We start from the raw sequence: 17717 nt of genomic DNA, 5'->3' as shown, positions 1-17717 counted from the left end.
GGGAGAGTGAGAGAGTATAAAGGATACGCTCTTGCTTGAATTCCATACCGTGAATTGAGTTTCTTTGTCTTTTCTGTGCCTGTTTGTCCAAAACATGCATCTGCAGCCGTACAATAAATGTGCACCCATCACAGTTAACGCAGGAAGATTTGTTGCCTCTGTGTGAGTTGTTTGCATGGGTTTAATGGTGCTGTCTGTGCTGTATTACTTACCATTCTTTGTCCAGGTGAGGTTGGGTGGTGGGATACCACTGGACTCACAAACTAAAGTGATGAGGCTTCCTTCAATCACAGTGAGTGGGGACGCTTCGTCAGAGCCTCGGATACTGGGAGGCACTGAGAACAGAAGAGAACAGAAGCTTTGCTCATATTTATTCATTCTACAGATTCTTATTTTATAAGCACACAGCTTGTATGGGCATGAAAGAGGAAAACAATACTTACCTGAAATTAAGGCTTGTTTTTTTATATTATTGCAAGTATCCTAATTTCTTTTTCACCTCAAGATCCAAAAAAAACAATGGGGAGAGTCACAACGCTCTACTGATACAAAGCCAACAGGACCTTGCATTTAGACGTCAGTCCTATCGTTTTCCATTCAGTGAATCCCAAGACTGCAGAATGCCAATATAAACACAGCTCAAGAATAGGAACAGCTTGGAACCATTCTAAAACAGTCACAGCACGCTGACAGAAAGACCAGTCCGATAGCACATGTCCAAATGTATATTTTATAGTTTTAGCTAGAAATATGTTTGCAATCGTTCCATTTTTCCACACGCACAGTGAGAGTGCAGATTTGTGGCATCACCACGCCTGTAAAAGTCTCCAGCATAAAATAGTCCACATGCTTCAAAGCCACAAAAAAGCACTTTTAAAATCTCACTGATTTTCCCTTCAAAGTGCTAGAGAAAGCGCTTTTTCTCTCTCTCTGTCTCTGAGAGCAAAAACCCACCCCCAGCTACCCCCAGTGAAAGACCATTAATTCTTGCTTGACTTGCATTGACTGGGCTTGCCAAACACCTGAACCGAGGGGCTGGGCTTCGGGAACAGTCAGGGAGAATAATGAATGAGCTGCTGATGGACAGACAAGGAGCTGGGTTGAACAGCAGAGGAAGAGTGAAATTAGATACTGGTAGCAGCAATCCCTCAAGACAGATCTCTGTTTGAAGAGAAAAATGAACCTTATCCTGCTACTCCTGATGTATACAGGAGACTGCCATGTTTGCCATCCCTCCTGACATCTGGACTCTTGTAGATAACTACAGCAGATTTACTTGTGCTGGCACTATATCACCCTGCAACTCACAAATGGCGTCCAACTGGAGCTCAGCAGGTGTGAGCCTGGTCAGTAGCTGGAAGGGAGACCTCATGGGAAAGCTAATGCTGCTGCTGGAAGAGGTATTAGGGGACCAGTAGGGGGCGCTCACCCTGTGGTCTGTGTGGCTCCTAATGCTCCCAGCATAGTGATGGGGACAAAAAGGCGCCATCGTTCAAGATGAGACATAAAACCAAGGTCCTGACTCTCCATGGTCCTTAAAAATCCCAAGGCGTTTCTGAAAAGAGTAGGGGTGTAACCCTATTGTCATGGCCAAATTTCTGATTGGCGTTTCTCAATCATGGACTCCTATTGATCCCCATCTATGAATTAGAATTATTGGTCTGCTGTCCTCCCCATTGATAGCTGGTGTGTGGTGAGCCTACTGGTGCACTTTGGCTGCCATCACATCATCCAGGTGGGGGGGAGAGTCCCCAGTGCCTGTACAGTGCTTTGAGTGGAGTGTCCAGAAAGCACTGTATACGTGTAAGGAATTAATTATTATTATTATAACTCAGGTATTTTAAAAAATGTATTTTAACTATAGTTGATCAAGATACAGGATGTAATAACCATGAAGCAATATAGTAACACCAATTACAGCATGTTATATTCAATTCGCCTGTATGTTCCCTATGCTTGAGTTTTTTCATTCAAGTAATGCACACACTGGAGAGTTTTAAGAAATATACAATCAAAATAAACTACTGATCTGCTGTTTCCTAATTAGTTCCAGCAGATAGGTATAAAACTGGAGACAGCATGACCTCACTGAGTAATATCTAAGAATCCCTGCCAATGAAACCCCCCAGTAATGATTAGAAAATGAACACTCAACCATTACTGCTCTAAAACCGACTGAAATGATCTCACAAAATGGCTATGACACAGCAATGGGGTGACATCATTCAGACGATGCACTGCAGATGCTGGGGAACTTCATCGTCCACCCCCTCTAAGAACATCTGCATCCAGTAAAGGGTCTGTGTGTTTCAGGTCAATGTCTCAATTCTAGTTGCTTACTGAAGCACGTCTTGTGGTATTGCCATAAAAAAATAATATTATTCTGCTTACAGGTAGATTAAGGTTAGAGTACACATGCTACACCAGAGAGACCCAAGTCAGTTAAATGGAAACTTTCTTCTTGCTCACTGAGAAATAATCTGTTGTCTGAAGACATATTTGAACATTAAAGAAAAACATTAAAGTCCTTAAGTTAAAAGAACATGTTTACAATTTGTAAAAATATATTTTTTAAAAAAATCATGGTAAATTGTTGTTTTTTCTATAAATTTAGATTTTTTTTTTCTTCAGGAGTGTGAAACCGTTTGCAGACATTGTCAATTCTTTGTTGGGGTTTGGTCTTTGACAGGATATAAACAACAATGAAATGATAAAAACCTACCCAAGACATTTAGGTTATAGTTCTTCTCTGTTTTACCAGCAATATTTGTGGCTTCACAAGTATATCTGCCCGTATCTTGTACTTGAACACGATCAATCTAAAATATGAAACAAAAAACAAATTAAAGCTGAATTGATTAGTTAGTAAGGGCAGGTCCACCTTGCCGAAATGCTGGACTGAGAAATGGCTTAAACACAATGACCTCCATTAAGATGCTTTTCAGATTTGTTAACGGCATTTGTTCATTGTGCAGAGGCTCTAAGTTCTATAATACTGGACAATACAATATCAATACTGAAAGCTACTGAAAAGAAAACTGTTCCATTGAATCAAGCTGTGCGACTTGAAACTTCAGTGTATCAAAACTGGAAGTAAGAGTTTTCTTTTTTTCGAACCAGTAGCAACAGCAAAGATGGACTTTTTACTGTAAAATGAAATATGTTTTAGAGACAGGCAGCACGTCTGCTCATTATGTCAAATTTCACGGTTTGTAACATTAGCACCACACGGGAGAAAGATACTTCAAAAAGACTGCAGATTTGCTGCCTTTATAATACACCCTCCCAGAGGAGACGTGACACAGGTTTAATCACGTTTTACCTTCAGGGTACTTCCATCTTCTGACACACTGAGACCAGGCTTCTTGAAAAGCGGTCTGCCATCCTTGTACCAGACAAGGGTCGGTGGAGGTATAGCATTGCTATGGCACTGCAGCACGGCCGACTGGCCCAGGAGGAAGGATGTGTTCAGCTCCTCTCCCATGATGTTTGGTGGCACTGCCATGAAAGCAAATCATAGGCTTTGTAGTCCTTCACATGACAACAGGTTCACAAGCCTGGATACTAAGTTGTGTTCTGTAGCATTAAATTACCTATCTATAAACAAGCCTTGTTGCTGTATCCCTCAGTGAATGCAATCAGGGTGAAACACTGCTCAAAAGCACTACAACTCTGACTTCACTGGGGACTTTGTTTCTGAGGGCACTGTCCCTTTGCTCTCTTTAAAGGCATGAATTGTTTCAGTTTCTCAAAATGTTGACCAAACCACGCACTGGGCAATGCATTATACAGTATGAATATATATATATAAATATGTTAATTAATAACATATAAAATGACACAGTTAACCTTCTTAACATTTGATTAACAGCTATCTTTTCTATGTCCATCAGAATTAGACACAAAACAAAAGCCTCAGTGCTGATGTCCTTTTTTATGCAGGTGTCCTCACCGTAGACTTGCAGATCAATCTCTCTCTGCTCCTCTCCAGCTGCATTCACGGCCACACAGGTGTACCTCCCAGCGTCGCTGACCTGAGCACTTGAAATGGCCAGTGAGCGCCCTCCTGACAGCACCTGTGGAAAGAGGTGCACGAAAACAAAACTCAGCCTCCCGCTGAAGACAAACGAAACCAGCCGGGGAACGGAGCTGAGAAAGCTGCTTTCTTACTTGAACTCCGTCAGAGAAACTGGCAACAGGACTGCCGTTTTTTAGCCAGGTCAGACTGGGCGCTGGGATGCCTCTGGCCTCACACTCCAGCCTCACAGGACTGTTCACCACCACTGTGACCACGTCACTGCTGCCAGAAATGGAGGGGGGAACTGCATGGACATAGACAAGCATCAGACAGTGTCACTGTAAATGAGTCTTCTAAATGGCTGGCAGGTCATCATAGCATCATAGCATAGGTTTCCATCAACAATTTTTTAAAACACATGCATATACAAGCAGAAGCAATCTTCATTTGAACTTTTCATTGACTGTTGTTGGAAAAGTTTTTAACACAGTACTGTACATTTAAGCTGTCTTGAGAAACACATGTGATTCCAAACACGAGATGAAAGCAAATGACCGTCTCCGTTTCTTTACTCACCGTACACCAGCAGTCTATAGAAGAGCTCTGCGGTCCCAGCTACACTGATGGCAGCGCATTTATAGAGCCCCATATCTGAGACCTGGGCGTTGTCAATCTGCAAAATCTCACCACGGTTCAATATTGTCACTCCAGCAGCACCTGAGAGGGGCTGGCCATCCTTGTACCAGGTGATAGCTGACAATCAAAATAGCCCAAATTAAAACCCTTAGCCCTATGGCAAATCATGTCTTTTAGAGGCAGGTGTGACTACATAGCTGAGTCAAAATTAGAGAACCAAAAGAGGTTGCGGGCAGGTACAGATGAACATTTTTCTTTTTCATTAAAGGACATTTGGTTTTTTATTCTCCTTTGGAATCTGAACATTTTTTTTACACAATGCATTTAATTTTCCTCCTAGAAAACAAAAATCCTCTTGTACTATATCTACAAATCTATGATGTTTATGTGACTGCTGTAGAAAATCAACCGATTGTGACCATCTTCATTCTGAAAGAGATCTACTTGATAACCTAACTGTGCAAAGTAAATAGAGCAAACTTTCAATAGGTCTGTTTGAAAAATGACATCCATTTTTAAAATTAAAAAACAAAAAACAGAAGCAAATTACCGGGGAGAGGGTTTCCAGATGCCTTACACTCCAGTTGGATGGGATTGTTAATGATGACAGTATCATTCAGAGTCTCTCCTTCATTCTCTACACTGGGAGGTTCTGAGGAGATGAAGAAAAAAGGCACTCAATTAAAAGTCCTCAATTGTATTTTATTCTGTAAGGTCAAACACTTTCACCAAAGATTTAATGACTTTTAATGTCTTAGTGGGAGAGGGCGGTAGGTGCAGGCAAGGTGGAGATTCTTGTCTGAACTGTGTCTCCCAGAAGGCAGTGGGGAATGACCTGCCATCCTCAGTCACCTGGCCAGAGAGAGGGCGTGATAGAAGCATCCAAACGACTGAGTGAAAACTCAGAACTTTGTGAGTGTTGAAAGTTCCAGAGAACAAAACAGTGTTTGGAGTAGATAAGTTTACCCAGCTACTAGAATGAAAAAGTCTAGTGAGAAGCTCATAAGGAGCTTAAACTTTTGCATTGCAGTGCTGGCGTATTTCCTTTACACTGCAAACAAACGACCAGTTTCTCTTCACCTTTTGGCTGTTTGTTTAAGATATCCACTTCGGGGTGTCACAATCATTAGAGAACAACAATTACTGTACCGATTGTTCTCAAGTTCTTGTTTCATGAGGTTCAAAAGTGTGGCTGTGAAGGAATAGTTCATACCATGTACACTAAGGCGTATGTGGTGCTGTGCCTCCCCAGCAGCATTTGTGGCAACACAGGTGTATCTTCCTGCATCTTCTAACAAAGCCTTCACTATCTGCAGGACTCTGCCGGCTGACTCCAGCTGCAGACACAAGCAGACGCAACATGAGCACAGTACTGCCACAGATTCCTGGCTGTGACGAGAGGCCAAACAAAGAGGAAAAAATAAAAATATTCTCATCGATTTCTATGAATGAAAACAGGAATCAATTCACAAAGTGGGAAAAATGTGATATTGGAGAGGGAGGCAGAGAAACAAACAACTAAAGTAGAATGGATAAGAAATTGTATACTGTATAAAGTGATGTGCAGAACTAATTGCTCAAAAGCTGAAAGAGAACTGAAGAGGTTACAGTGTAACTTCTGCACCATCTGTTCATTTAATTTGGGGTGCAAAAGGTTGGTCACATCTTATTAAATCAATCAGTAAAACGTTTTAAAGGGTGGCTTATTTTTCCAAGCTTAAGGAATTCAAATCTGATCCAAATAAACCGATTTTTAACTTTTAGTCTCTGCAGCGTTTGCAGCTTCAGCCCTTGCTACCTTTATGTTTCCTCTTGCTGTGTTGACAGGACGTCCATCCTTCAGCCATGTGATGCTTGGGTTAGGAATGCCGTTGGCCACACACTGCAGAGTGATGGGCTTGTGAACTATAACAGAGCGCTCAGAAGGTCCTGCAGAACGAATTGCTGGAGGAACTAGGGCAAATGCCCAAGAAAAAGAAATGTTAAAATACAGAAATTCCCTAAGCACTTCAAAAAGCTTGTTTGAAAACATTAGGCTGTAAAAATGGAAGTACATTGACGTACAGTGGTATAACTACGTATGTGTTTTTAGTGCAATGAACTCACAACGGTGGCCTGTCAGAGAGAACTTCCCTGAACAAAAAAATGCAAGAAGCAACTAAAATGATAGACAACACATAATTTGGTGTGAACGGAACAGATGATTATTTACAGTACCTGAATTCAGTCCCTTCAGTCGGATAGCATTGCCAGTGTGAAACAAATGTAGAAATACCATTAATGAAGTAACAATTGGAAAAAACAAGTGTTTTTTTCAGGACTGTATTACTCCAAAACTCTTTAATGTATAATCAGTATTTACAGGAATCATTTCATTGAGTGTGACCTGCTTTTTAAGAAAGCTTTCTGTATATATATATAAAAAAAAACATTACAGTAACAACATGCTACTGATATTTACCATGAACAGCTACATCAAAATCCTTCTCCTTGTCTCCAGCCTCATTGGTCGCAACGCACTGATAGCGCCCAGTATCTGAGACCTGGGCACGAGAGATCACCAACTTCTGCCCACCCGACATGATCTTCACCCCATTTCCTTGAACAACTGGCTGGCCATTCTTTAACCACCTAAAGGAAGAAATGAATTCAGGCCTTGGCATCTTACAAATAAAGGGAGGACATATTGACAGCTGTTTATATACAGAAAATATTAAAAGTTGTTCAATGAAAGGGGAAGCGCAGTCCCAATTGCTCAGACTGGTTATTAAATCTTGGAAGCAAAATAAATTAATTGATGGTATTTCAAAATTTTACAATTTCCAGATTAAGCACAAAATTGTTAACTTTCTGAAAGTACTGTACTGAGAATTAAGGCATGACGACGCCCCTTCCTGCTCACTAGTCACCATAATGACTAATGTAATGTGATGAACGAGCTAGTAAGTACAGCATGTGCAGCAGACATTTCATCGCAGAAATGTTCCAATGGAATCTGCATGCAGATTCAACAAGTAAGTAGTATTGGTAGCCAAACCATCTCGAAGTCCATAGGTTAAATTCAACTCCATTGCACTCATTAAAATCCATTTTCTGTGCTGTGCGCTGTCAGACAGACTTTTTTTGTTTTATTCTCTCTGAAAGTATGACAAGATAACAGGAAGTACAGTATAACAGGAAGTGAGAGGATTATGAAGGCAGCTCACGTGATCTGTGGAGTCGGTGTCCCAGTGACTGGACAGTCCAGTTCCAGTGGGCTGTTGACCACCACAGTGGTGTCTGTGGTTTCATCTTCCCCTCCCATTGATGGAGGCACTAAAACCAGAGGAGGAATGACTGCAATGTTTTCAGGCTGACTTAGTCAAATACAGTTGGTGTCAAACAGTAGTTTACAATCAACTGTCAAAAAGCAAGATGTTTAAACCAAGCAATGCTGAAATATTAAAACCATTAAACTTAGCTTATACGTACTAGGCCTAAAAGTCTTTACACAGAAGGACAATTAAGTGGATATTATCTTTAGATTTCTAAGAACCTACTGGCACCCTTAATTTTACCAGTAAGCTAACATGAAAGACAGAATTGTGAGGCAGACGATTGATTGAACAGCTTAGATACAGTATGTTGTATACATGAAGATATTATTTTTTACATTTTAGTAGCAGTGTAATTCTTTTGTGCTTAAAAGAAGCTGCCATCGGCTTCACAACCTTTTGTTTTACACGTTTGAAAACAACCCGTAAGCTTCCATAAAAGGATTTTTTGGAGTTCAAGAGAATAAAATGAAACAGCATACCTAAAACACTGATGTCATACTTAATTTCCTTTTCCCCAGCAACACTGGTGGCAATACACACATATCTCCCTGAGTCGGACACTGTAGCATTCAGAATCTCCATCTTCTTCCCCTTCTGAAGTATCCTCACATTGTCACTGCTCTTGATGGGGACCCCATCCTTCAGCCAGGTTAGAGCAGGGGGTGGGTGTCCCCCAACTTTGCAATCCAGAGTCAGAGATTTACTAACCATAACCTTCCTTTCAGTTGGGGTGTCCAGGACCCCCTCTATAGTGGGGGGAACTGAGGAAGAATAGCAAACACGCATTACTCAATGTCCCTGTTCCCTATAAAACAGCAGGTAGTAAGAACTATAATGGAGCAGTACAAAATTGGTTGTGCAATGTTCTACAGTTAGAAACAAAAACAAGCTAGTCCACTAAAAGCATTACTCCCCTTTGGTGCAGGATAGTATTTTCAATGTATAGTTTAGTAAAATGAAGGGCTATACATGTATTCTTTTGAGCAGCTTGTCGAATTTTTTAACATAGAGAGCAATTTCAGGTTCAGAGCTGAAGAATGGATTAGAGACTCACCGTAAATGTCCAGCTCGTATGATTTCTTTGCGCTCCCAGCAATGCTAGTGACATGGCAGGTGTATTGACCGGCATCCGACACCTGCACCTGGGAGATCTTCAGAAACTGGCCCCTGTCCACATAGGCAGTCCTACGGCTGGAAGTGAGGGGACGCCCGTTTTTGTACCAAGTGATTGCCGGCAGGGGGACCCCACGGGCCTCACACTCCAGAGTGACGGAGGAATTGAGGAGAGCCGACATTTCGGTGGTGACGTTTCCTCCTTTAATGCTTGGGGGAACTAGGGAAACGAATGCACGACAAAGGAGAATCAGAAACGGCTGAAGGACGTAAATACTGAACTTCCAGGTGAAAACTTTACTTACCATACACATTCAGATTGAAGTCCTTGGTCTGTTTGCCGGCAGTGTTGACCGCACTGCATTGGTAGCGGGCCTGGTCACCCAGACGTGCACTTCTGATCTTCAGAACCTGGCCTCTGTTCACAACCTCAATGTTGGGGTCACCCAAGAACAGTGGTCTGGAGACAAAGTTAATGTTTTAAAATTCTTAGCTCACTGCTAACAGCAGACCACTAAACTCACAGTGACAGAGCTCATAACCATTAAGAAGATAGTGCTAAAAATGTATATATCTATATATTTTTTTTAATCCTCCTTGAGCCACCCACTCCCTAAAAGATATTTGGAACAAAATTTAAGTTTGATATTAAGTGAACCACCTTAGCTCAATCTAGATTTACATCTGAAACCAAATCATTGGAACTGCCGGATGTCTGCTGAAGCCTTCTTTTATTCTGGAAAAGCCTTGTAAAAAAGATGCATATGCACTGAATTTGGCTATATGCAGGACACAGCACTCACTTGTTTTCCTTGTACCACTGAATGGTGGGGAAAGGCACTCCCTTGACTTTGCACTCCAGACTGATCTCATGGTTGAGTATTACCGAGATGTCACGGGGAGAGCTGGCACCAGTTATACTGGGAGGAACTGGGAAGAAAATAGTCCATTCTCAATACAGAGCATCACAAAAAACAATAAACAGCAGGAGAAACATTCAATATTTCAGATCAGTGGCTCCAGAATGGCTCATTTGGTAAAGTCCCTCACTGGGGCGCAGGTTAAGCTCTGATTCGGGTGTGACAGGTTTGATTCTGGGCCATGTGACCAGAGTGCCTGTACATGACTGGCTAAGTACCACTGAAGAAAGGGTTGTCCAGGACTCCCTAGTCTTCCCCAGTGACCCTGCAGCCAACTGCAGGCTTCTGGTGCTGTTGGTGAGAGACATGCATCTCCTCCAGTCAGTACTGAACCTGAACATGAAAGGTGAGCAGGTCCAAGAAGTCTGCCTGCTGCAGTTTCCTCCACGTGAAGTTGTAGAGTTCACAGCCGTGCACCAAAACATGGTAAAAGCACAACTCCAAACTGGACAGTTGTGTACACAAAGTAATTGGGGATTCTACATTAATTTTAAAAAATAATCCAAATTAAAAACAAGTAAAGGTTTATTCTGGGCTGAAAAGACAACGTTTTGGCTGTGGAGCCTTCTTCAAAATAATAATTTCGTAATGTGGTAATCCAAATTACTCTGCTTTTTCAAATGGAGTGTATTTTCTGTTACTTTTGTAATGACTAATTACAAAATGTAACGCCTAAAGTAAGTCTAAGCTTGAGACTTGTCCTTTCCACAGAGGACTCACCAAGAACATCCAGGTTAAAGTCTTTCTCTGTGCTGCCGGCAATATTGACGGCTTTGCAGCTGTATCTCCCAGCGTCTGTAGTGGCTGCTTTCAGAAGCCGTAGTGTTTTCCCCTCCTGGAGAATCTGAATGGAACTGCTGGGCACAACCTGCAGCAGAAACCAGCAGTCAGTCTCAGGAAAACACAGTCATGCAGGCAAAGAAAAAGAAAATCCCAATAAGCAGAAAAGTATAGAACAATCTGAGAGAAAGGTCCAACTCGGAGCTCGCAAGAGCCCAAGCAAACATCAAACCATCCATCTATTTTCTAACCACCTCATCCAATTTGGGGTCGCAATGAAGCTGGAGCCTAACGTGGCAGGTGATGGGGACAAGGCACACTCTGGTCAGGACACCATTCCACCGCAGGGCAGACAAACACAAACACAGACGTACACACTCACACTAGGGCCAATTTTCCCAGAAGCCAATTAAATTACCAGCATACCTCTGGACTGTGGAAGGAAACCAGAGCACTCAATGGAAACTCATGCGAACATGGGGAGAGCATAAAAAACTCCATGCAGTTAGCACTCCAGGTCTGGAATTAAGCCAGGGGCCTCAGTGCTGTAAGCCAGCAATATTATCCACTGCGCCACTGTGCTGCCCAGCCATCAAACCCTTATACTAAACTTGTCTCCACACTGGGCATTTGAATGCTGTTAATAACTCAGTTTGTAGATGTCACCATAACAGGAGATACATCATACACTGTGAGATCCCATGCAATCTTTTTGGCTTGTAATGTACTGGGCAGTGAAAAGACTTTTGATGCATTTTTTAGATTGGTTCATAGTGAATGCTGTGAGAGATCAGATTCACGAAATCTAAGGTGCTACGGAAAGATATTATAGCATTTCAGTTCATAGAAGTAAGAACTTTCTACTCATCACGAACTCCACACGCACAGGATCTCCATCCTTGAACCAGGTGATGACTGGAGTGGGTGTTCCTGATACATCACAGAACAAGGTCATGGGCTGGTTTGCCAGAACTGACACATTGGCAGGCTTGTCATTGTCGCGGACATCTGGAGGGACTACACAGACAAATGGAACAAACTCTGAACTGCAGTCTCCAAATTTAATTTCCTTACAGTTCCAGATTCAGTCACGGACTATGTTAAAATACTGGATCAAGTCCTGATCAAAGGCACAAGGAGGTGACAAATTTGTTACAAAAGACCTTTTTTTTTAAACACATGAAACATTGGACAGTCCATAAATTACCTTTTGCAATAAATACCATAACACTTTTTTGTTCCATTTGATCATTTGCTTTGATAGGAAGTGAGCTCACCATGCACTTTCAGCTGGTACTTTCTCTCGGTGGTGCCAGCATCATTAACAGCCACACAGGTGTACTCCCCGTTGTCCAGTGGGGATAAAGAGGCCAGGATAAGGAGAGTCCCATCCTCCAGAATGGACACACCTGGCTCAGTGCCCCTCAGCTCATGTCCATTCCGAAGCCACTTGATAACAGGTTTTGGAGTACCTGATATCACCAGCAGAAATGTCAATCAGCGGGAAAAAAACATTTAAATATCTCAGAGGCTTGAATGGGTTTATTCCGGTTTAACCCTGTTCAGACTATACACATTTTAGAAAGAAAATGGCATGCATTCCACAAAGGACCTGAACAATTACAAATTGCCCTTTAAAGCAACTCTGAAAACATGAGAAAATGACAATGCATAAATTAGCAAAAGAAACTGGGTCACTGTGATTAAAACCTCTTGTACACCATACTCCCTGTGAGATGTGTTCCAGGTTCTGCAGGATGTTTCATTTAATATTGTTTCTCTTCTTTAACAGTGAATGGGTGTAATGTAGAATTAATGTGATTAAACAGAAAGGAAATCTGGAATAACGTTGTCCAGATCTTACCTTTAGCAGGGCAGGGGAAGGCAATGCGCTGGTTGGCCACCCTCTCCTGGAAAGGAGTGTTGTATGGAGGTTCTAGATCTTCAACAACTGGTGGAACTAAAGGAGGAAAACAGTCATACAATCCACATTAGGTAGCCTGCTTTTACCAGACTCATAATGACCTTGAATTTATCACAAGGAAACGTTCATGTGGCAACACTTCTTATAATTTATATAGGAAGTGTTGCCACCTTTGCAGATCTCAGGACCTAAGTAAGGTCAGGCCTGGTCATTAATGAAATGGAAGCCTCAAGGGCTATCAAGCTTCTATGCTACGTTTTGTAAGAGGAGCAGTAGATGGCACACTTCCCTCTGGAGTGGAATTTGGAAAACGGTGGTGCATTATGGCAGCTGGGAACACTATATTGAAGGAAGTTCAACCTAACTACTTAGTTACTGGATTCCATGACCCTCATAAAGGAAAGATTTTAACCCTAATGTCCCAGTTAAAGTTCACTCGGGATTTGCACAATCCACCATACCAAACACCCCTCCCCTATTTCAACTAGTGAAGCAACTAATCATTTTTCCACTTGATCTGCTTGATTTCTGCTTCACATGACCTACTGCAGTTGTGGAATGTGTTTTAGTGTTGAAAGGCAATGGACGTTCCTCCTATATATCAGTTATTTTGCGGTCATTTGAGACTAAATGCATGGCAGAAATCTAACTATGATTGATCATATCATTGATTGAACTACATCTTGAACGGGAGATGTTCTATAGAAATCCAAAGGTCTTCCTTGTTCTAAGTTATCTTCTAGATATTGGTTTGATATTGGATATTGGACTGTAAGAATCCAAAAACAAGTTACAGGGAGATTTCTTAAAGCTTATTAATATTAATTTCGCCCATTTTTGTGCAACTGAATGTTTCTGGTAAGAATACTTTAAATTTTTAAAGAGAAGAACCCCAATCTGTTTGTTTTTTTGTAGCGTTAAAAATGACCAAGGAGTTAAGTGTGAAGCACGTGAGTTGCCAACCTTGGACCTCTAGCTGGATTTCTGCTTCATCCTGTCCGGCCACACTGCTGGCAACACAGGTGTAGATCCCATCGTTTACCAGGCTGACCCCACTGATTGTGAGAGTCCCCTCTGGAGAGCTGCTGTACTGGGTCCCTTCTAGCTGCAGGGCATTGCCATCCTTAAGCCATCTGATCAGAGGTTTGGGCAACCCTTGGGCAATGCATGGGATGTCAATTGTGTGGCCCACTTGTACTTTCATGACCCGTGGACCAGCCTGGATACGTGGAGGCACTGGATTATTCAAAAGGAAAAAAAGCAACCAATTAGTTTTCAAACCACTTTCCCTTTGCCAGCATCAGACTGACTGTAAGTGAGAGGAGGCCCCTCTGGCCCTTTATGCTTATTTGTTTCAATTGTAGTCACATGACAATAATGTTACATACGTAGCTACGCCATGCTGATCAAGTCTTAAGGCCGGGGCGAAGGGTGAAGCAGCTGTCTGTGGCCGAGAACGTTGACGATTTGAAAAAAGCAACTAGGGCTCTGCACTTCTATCTAACATATTGAGGGTTCACATCCTGGGTGGGGGGGCCTCTGTTTTACCCATGAGCAAAGTACTGCACTCAGATTGCTTCAGTAAAATGCACAGCTGTACAATGTGTATACATTGTACTGAATAAAATAAGTTAAGAACACAAATGTGGACTTGTTGGCTGAAGAGCAGCTGAGGAATTGGGAATCTCCAGACTTGAATATAGGCAATTCCAAAAATAAGCAACAAGGCTTTTTCACATTTGTAAATGTTATATCCTTGTACGCAAACTAGGAAGAAAACCGTGCCCGAAAGGAACCATTTAACGTAGCTACTGTAGCTCATAAAACTTAAGATGCCTGTCTCCAGGAGCCGGGAGGAAACTGGAGCACCTTACGACAGCTCAAAAGAAAATGGAGACAACAAGCAAACTCCACACGGACAGGAGGCCAAAGCCAGAATCACACCTAGGACCCTGGAGCTATGGACCAGCAGCATTAACTCCGTCAATCATCGTGTGAAGAAAGCAAGGCTAAGAAGGACTTGGCATTGCTGATGTTTGGTTCCGAAAAGAATTTCACTTCCATCCAGGTCTTTCAAACAAAAATAAAAGAGGACCAAGTATATGTTTTTTATTATTCCTTTACTTTAGAAAGGTAAAATGTTTTCCCTGTTGGCTTATTTTAAATTCATATTTATAGGTGCTCATAGATGTTCTGAGCAATGCTGTTGCAGTGTTGTACCAGATGCAGTGACTATTCAGATTCCACTTTTGAAAAAAGCATAAATGCTATTGTAAAGTCTTGTAAAGAAATCAGTAAAATGGAGACTTTTGGAATTTAATCTACTGGTCATTCACCTTTCTTATTGCATGATACCAACTGCATTTTTTTCAAATATTTGTACAGTTTTGCAAAAAGGCTAAATTATTTGCTGGTATCCTCAAAATACACTCAAGCAAACTTAAAAACTGTTGAAACCTGAATTAAAACATCCTTCCCCCCTAATAGTTTTATGTTTTATGAATAGCTATCCAGGAAATTACCACTGTACTTCTGGAACATGTATGGTTAGATTTTCCATATTGAACTAATTGAGTCAAACTGCTATAACAGGAAAAATTCTGTTTGAGTTTTATGAGCAGATACAGTTTGGAAGCTCGTTTAGAGTCCAGTGACACAAGCTGAAAAGACATTAACAGGTAACATTTGCAGTGTTTCTTTTCTCCCATTCACATACTGTACAGTAGTTAGGTTTTCACCAATGGTCTCACCAAATGCTATCACAACTAGTTAAAATTCAAAAAGCATTGTTAGAAAGAAATATCTATTATTTCTTTATTCATAAGTGATAAAATATGGTAGCAATATTCTGCATAACACAAAGACCTTTGTGATAAATAAACACTCATACAGAAATCATTTAAAAATGATCCTATCGCAGAAGACTACAGAAGACATATGAGAAGGTTTTCCAGGTATGAATTCCTTAAAACCCAAATATACTGGTTCAATGTTTTGACCTCAAGAATACCTCATTGAATTGAAAATAAGCCACATTCCTGAATTCTCAGTGTTGCAAATTAAACAACAGGTTAATGTTAGATGTTATAAGATGGTACAAAGGATGCTGGATATCAGTGATCTAGCACGAAAATAGCCCAGTAAACAGTTCATATGTACAGTAGTAGTATGAGATACAGTACATGTGAACTTTAATGCTTCAGAAGGGAGTGAAATCAGGAATCCTAGAATTTGATAGTGATTTGATGTCAGTGTCTAAAGATCACGTTCTGAGATTCTGTGACATCCACAGACATTCAGTTCTGTGTTCTGTAGTGCAGCCCCAGTGAACTCTTAGAAACTGCAGTAAAAGAAGCTTTATGCAATATCACAAATTAAGTAGCAGTCTAATTATAACAGAAACCAGAAAAAAGATCCAGTTTAAACATTACCTTTCGCCGAGACAGAAAAGCACTCAGGCAAGTGAAGTTCAACAAGTGACTAAGGTGAGAGAAAAAGTCCTACTGAAAAATGAGTTCTAAAGATTGGCGAAAAGCTGGGACCAAGAGATTCTACTCTACCTTAGGTTTTCCTAAAGCCATTTAAAAGTAGGTCAGTCTTAATGCTTCAGTTAAGGGCTAAGGGCTAAAATCTGAAATAATATATGCAGGCTTGATTCTAAAATTAGAGAACATGGTCCATTCCTTCCTTCCTGATCTGCTGCCATCACACACAGCAATCTTCCACATGAGGCCACCCAAGTGAATGAGATTAGCTCATACTTGCCTTTCTTTCCCACTCTGTATTAGCATAAAAGAAAATAATTTTATAGGTTTATAATGGTTAACTAAAAGTAATACACTGTGCAGTATCTTATTGAAATCAAATGGAAACTCTTAAACACTAAACCCAGAATGAAATAAAAGATCTGACGAAGCGATTTTAACTTAATTTGATGTGGTAATCCACTTTTTGTTTTGGCAGACCAGGGGGCATAGCTTTTGCTTTTTATTATTTGCAGTTTGCTGGCTAAAAGAACTATGAAGATAATCCTTTCCCGCAGAGTATCTGCATAGACATTGTGTTGGAAATGAATGGACCTTCCGAAACACTTTTAAGAATAATTGAACTCAATATTTTCCAATTATTTTTCGTTTGGAATTTGGAATAGCAATTTGCGTGCTTTATCAAACCTTGGCTCAAGACTCTACACAGTTGAGAGTGAAGTCTTGGATCAGAATCCTTCGACCTTCCCACTTCTGAGCCATTTGTCTTGTAGCAAATCCAAGGGAGAAATGTCCCATACTGGAACCACACTGGAGGAGACCAATTTCAGACTAATAATTTAATGCAGGGAAGTATATGTTCCTCTCAAATGAGAGGAAGGTTGCATTAATTCTTTGAAGAAAGTCTGAACCCTAACCTACCCAAACCCTTAGCTAGGGTTAGGGTTAGGATTCCTACAAATCATACACAATTTCTGATGTTACGGCTGTGTTTTAGTGCTGATATGAAATTTAGGAAAGGTGATATTTCAATGTTATCTTCACATACAGTTTATGGCTCTATACACTACATTGCCCTAAAAGGGTATGTTGTCTAAATTGCCCTAAGAGCAAATGTTTGAAAGGAAGTGATTATACTTTTCACATTTTTGCATTTGACATTGAATGCACTGGCATATTAACACATACAGCCAAACGTTATTGGGTTTTACCCTGCCTTTTACCCTGGTTAAGCCTTAAACCATGCTCATTGAGAACACTATTCAACATTAAATGTCCAATAACAGAATACTTATCAAAAAACAGAATTTTACCATTGTTGATACATTGGCCTTTGCTTTTGGGGGAATTAAGGACATCATTCCCTTTTAGGGCAATGCCATTTATGTAAGAAAAAAAAATGTGAACACTGAAATATGCCATTTCCTAAATTTCATATCTGCCATACCATCAAACATTCTCTACGTGAGGAATCCTCACCCTAACCTTATCTAAGGATTTGGGCAGGTTAGGGTTAGGGTTCAA

The 17717-nt window shown here is 40.9% G+C and overlaps 1 protein-coding gene across 2 annotated transcripts in view; it reads right to left on the bottom strand.

Moving 5' to 3' along the window:
* The window catches only part of hmcn1 (hemicentin 1), a 112421-nt gene that overhangs the window by 35455 nt on the left and 59249 nt on the right, over positions 1-17717 (bottom strand). For both annotated transcript variants that reach the window (XM_088598237.1, XM_088598238.1), the window contains exons 24-43: positions 13672-13944; positions 12649-12744; positions 12062-12256; positions 11671-11801; positions 10725-10872; positions 9888-10014; positions 9390-9544; positions 9026-9304; positions 8451-8732; positions 7861-7969; positions 7116-7285; positions 6453-6607; positions 5868-5991; positions 5205-5306; positions 4595-4771; positions 4171-4322; positions 3953-4076; positions 3323-3498; positions 2723-2819; positions 213-335 (exon numbers count right to left, since the gene is read on the bottom strand). In XM_088598237.1, the coding sequence (XP_088454363.1) occupies positions 213-335; positions 2723-2819; positions 3323-3498; positions 3953-4076; positions 4171-4322; positions 4595-4771; positions 5205-5306; positions 5868-5991; positions 6453-6607; positions 7116-7285; positions 7861-7969; positions 8451-8732; positions 9026-9304; positions 9390-9544; positions 9888-10014; positions 10725-10872; positions 11671-11801; positions 12062-12256; positions 12649-12744; positions 13672-13944 (3195 nt within the window). The remainder of the gene's footprint in view (positions 1-212; positions 336-2722; positions 2820-3322; positions 3499-3952; positions 4077-4170; positions 4323-4594; positions 4772-5204; positions 5307-5867; positions 5992-6452; positions 6608-7115; positions 7286-7860; positions 7970-8450; positions 8733-9025; positions 9305-9389; positions 9545-9887; positions 10015-10724; positions 10873-11670; positions 11802-12061; positions 12257-12648; positions 12745-13671; positions 13945-17717) is intronic.

This window comes from Lepisosteus platostomus, chromosome 11 (assembly GCF_059453375.1).
Source record: "Lepisosteus platostomus isolate fLepPlt1 chromosome 11, fLepPlt1.hap1, whole genome shotgun sequence".
In the NCBI taxonomy this organism is placed as follows: Eukaryota; Metazoa; Chordata; class Actinopteri; order Semionotiformes; family Lepisosteidae; genus Lepisosteus; species Lepisosteus platostomus.
This window is presented reverse-complemented; position numbering and strand designations above follow the sequence as displayed.